General features: G+C 58.8%; 1 protein-coding gene across 1 annotated transcript in view; it reads right to left on the reverse strand.

The window, feature by feature from the left end:
- The window catches only part of LOC102500397 (uncharacterized), a 41,192-nt gene extending 39,906 nt beyond the window's left edge, over positions 1-1,286 (reverse strand). Inside the window, 2 exon segments of the mRNA XM_014581970.1 lie at positions 496-511; positions 1,141-1,286. Of these exon segments, the coding sequence (XP_014437456.1) occupies positions 496-511; positions 1,141-1,286 (162 nt within the window).
- Between the last annotated feature and the right edge of the window lie 608 nt (positions 1,287-1,894).

Below are 1,894 nucleotides of genomic sequence, written 5' to 3' on the forward strand. Positions count from 1 at the left end.
CTCGGAGTCTACCCTCCTGCTGTCGGCTTCCATGCACTCAGCCTCCCGCCTCAGCGTCTCGATGTAGCCCATGAACAGCGGCTCCAGGTTGCTCTCGCAGCACTTGCGGTTCTGGTAGAACTGCCACTTGGTCTCCAGCAGCTTGTTCTGCTGCTCCAGGAAGCGCACCTGCCATTGCGGGTGGGAGGAGGATTAGGGGGCTCCTGTGGCCTCAGAGCCAGCCCGGGATGTGGAAGGGGCATTGTTTTCATTGAACTCCCCAGCCTGGAGCTCGGGCAGCAGGACACAAGGTGCCTTCCCGGTTTCCTGCTGTTGGTCTGGGCCTAATTTCCCAGCTTGGGGATGGGGACAAGAGTCTGGGAATGGCCAGCGCCTGCCCTCAGGTGAGTTACGACCTGATGAGTCCAGGTGGCAGGTGGCAGGTGGAGGTCTCAGCCCTCTCACTCTGAAGCCAGGTGAGGCAGGAGTCCGCGCAGGCAGTGCACCCGTATTCACACCGCAGATGGAGTGTCTGAGGGGTGACTATCAGGGAGACGAGGTCCCATCCAGGGGAGCTCGGCTTCTAGGTGCTCCCCTTCTTCATCTGGCACCAGTGCCCCCTCAGAGGAGCGCAGTCCCCACCCAGGGTCTGTGCAAGCCTGTCTGAGTTCAGCAGCAGGGGGGTGTTCCTCCCGGACCTCCTGAATATAGCCTATGCCCCGGGCAGCGTGGCCACACTTTTCCTCCACAAGTTCTGCCTCTCTCAACTGTCAGCTGAGTCTGTCTGGTTCTTTTCTGCATCTGTGTGTGTGTGTTCTTCTACCACCAGATGAGGTTCTCAGACAGGCAGAAATATCTCTGTCTCTGAGCTCTCCCCTTGTTGTGCATCACTGGTTTTACTCCTGGGTGGGGGTTCAGGAATGGTGTGATCCAGGACACCCACCTTGTCGATGAAGGCCGCGAACTTGCTGTTGAGACACTTGATCTGCTCCTTCTCCTCATGCTTCACGCACTGGGCACTGGGGTCGATCTCCAGGTTGAGGGGCGCCAGGAGGCTCTCATTGACCGACACGGTGGTGATGCAGGGGGGGCTGGGCCCGCACACACCGCCGGAGCGGTAGCCGAAGCTGCGTCCACAGGAGCCATGGCGGAAGACCCCGCCGGCCGCGCAAAAAGTTCGCAGGAAGGCCACGGTAGCAGGAGATACCGCGGTAGGGGGCGGCGGTGATGCAGCAGCGGCCGGGCCGGGGCCCGCAGGCTGAGGCGCAGCTGAAAGCGCGGCCGCAGAATCCTGATCCACAGGTCATGATGCTCCTGGACGTTTGGTGGCAGAAGACTAGAAGGAGATCTGGAGTTCTGGTGGAAACTCCTTGTGCTACTCTGGGCTGGCCAGTCCTATTTATGCTCGGATTCAGAAGGGGCTTGGCTAGAAAGATGGGGCTGGGACAATTTGAGCTTTATGGGCTTGGGCGGTTAGCTGGTCCCAACGCCTCTCCTGAATGTGCTTTAATGGCGGAGTGGCCCGCACCCTCTTTGTTAGGAATGCCAGCTCCTGGGCCATTGGGGGACTCAGCATGTTTCATCTTCAAAGTGCCTTGCCGGCAGGGCATGCTCTCATCCGTGCACCGAGAAGGGGAGGGCGGGAAGAATGGGGCCAGGAGAAGGGGAGAAGGCAGGCCAAGTGCCTGGGTAACTGAAAGGAAGAGGGATCCGGGGTGGAGTGTGATGTGGGGAGGGTAGGACCCAGAAAGACCAAGTGCAGAGAAACGAACACCTACCTTCCCCCTGTGCTAGTGACTGCAGTGCTTCTCTCATTATTCGGTGGGCTCTGAAAGATACCTGGCTTTTTGTGCTGTGGCAGTAGTCCGCAGGTTACTAAATACTTGGCTTTTTCAGATTTTATCATGAACGTTTT

The sequence above is a fragment of the Tupaia chinensis genome, unplaced genomic scaffold (assembly GCF_000334495.1).
Source record: "Tupaia chinensis unplaced genomic scaffold, TupChi_1.0 Scaffold141469_1, whole genome shotgun sequence".
NCBI classification, from domain to species: Eukaryota; Metazoa; Chordata; class Mammalia; order Scandentia; family Tupaiidae; genus Tupaia; species Tupaia belangeri.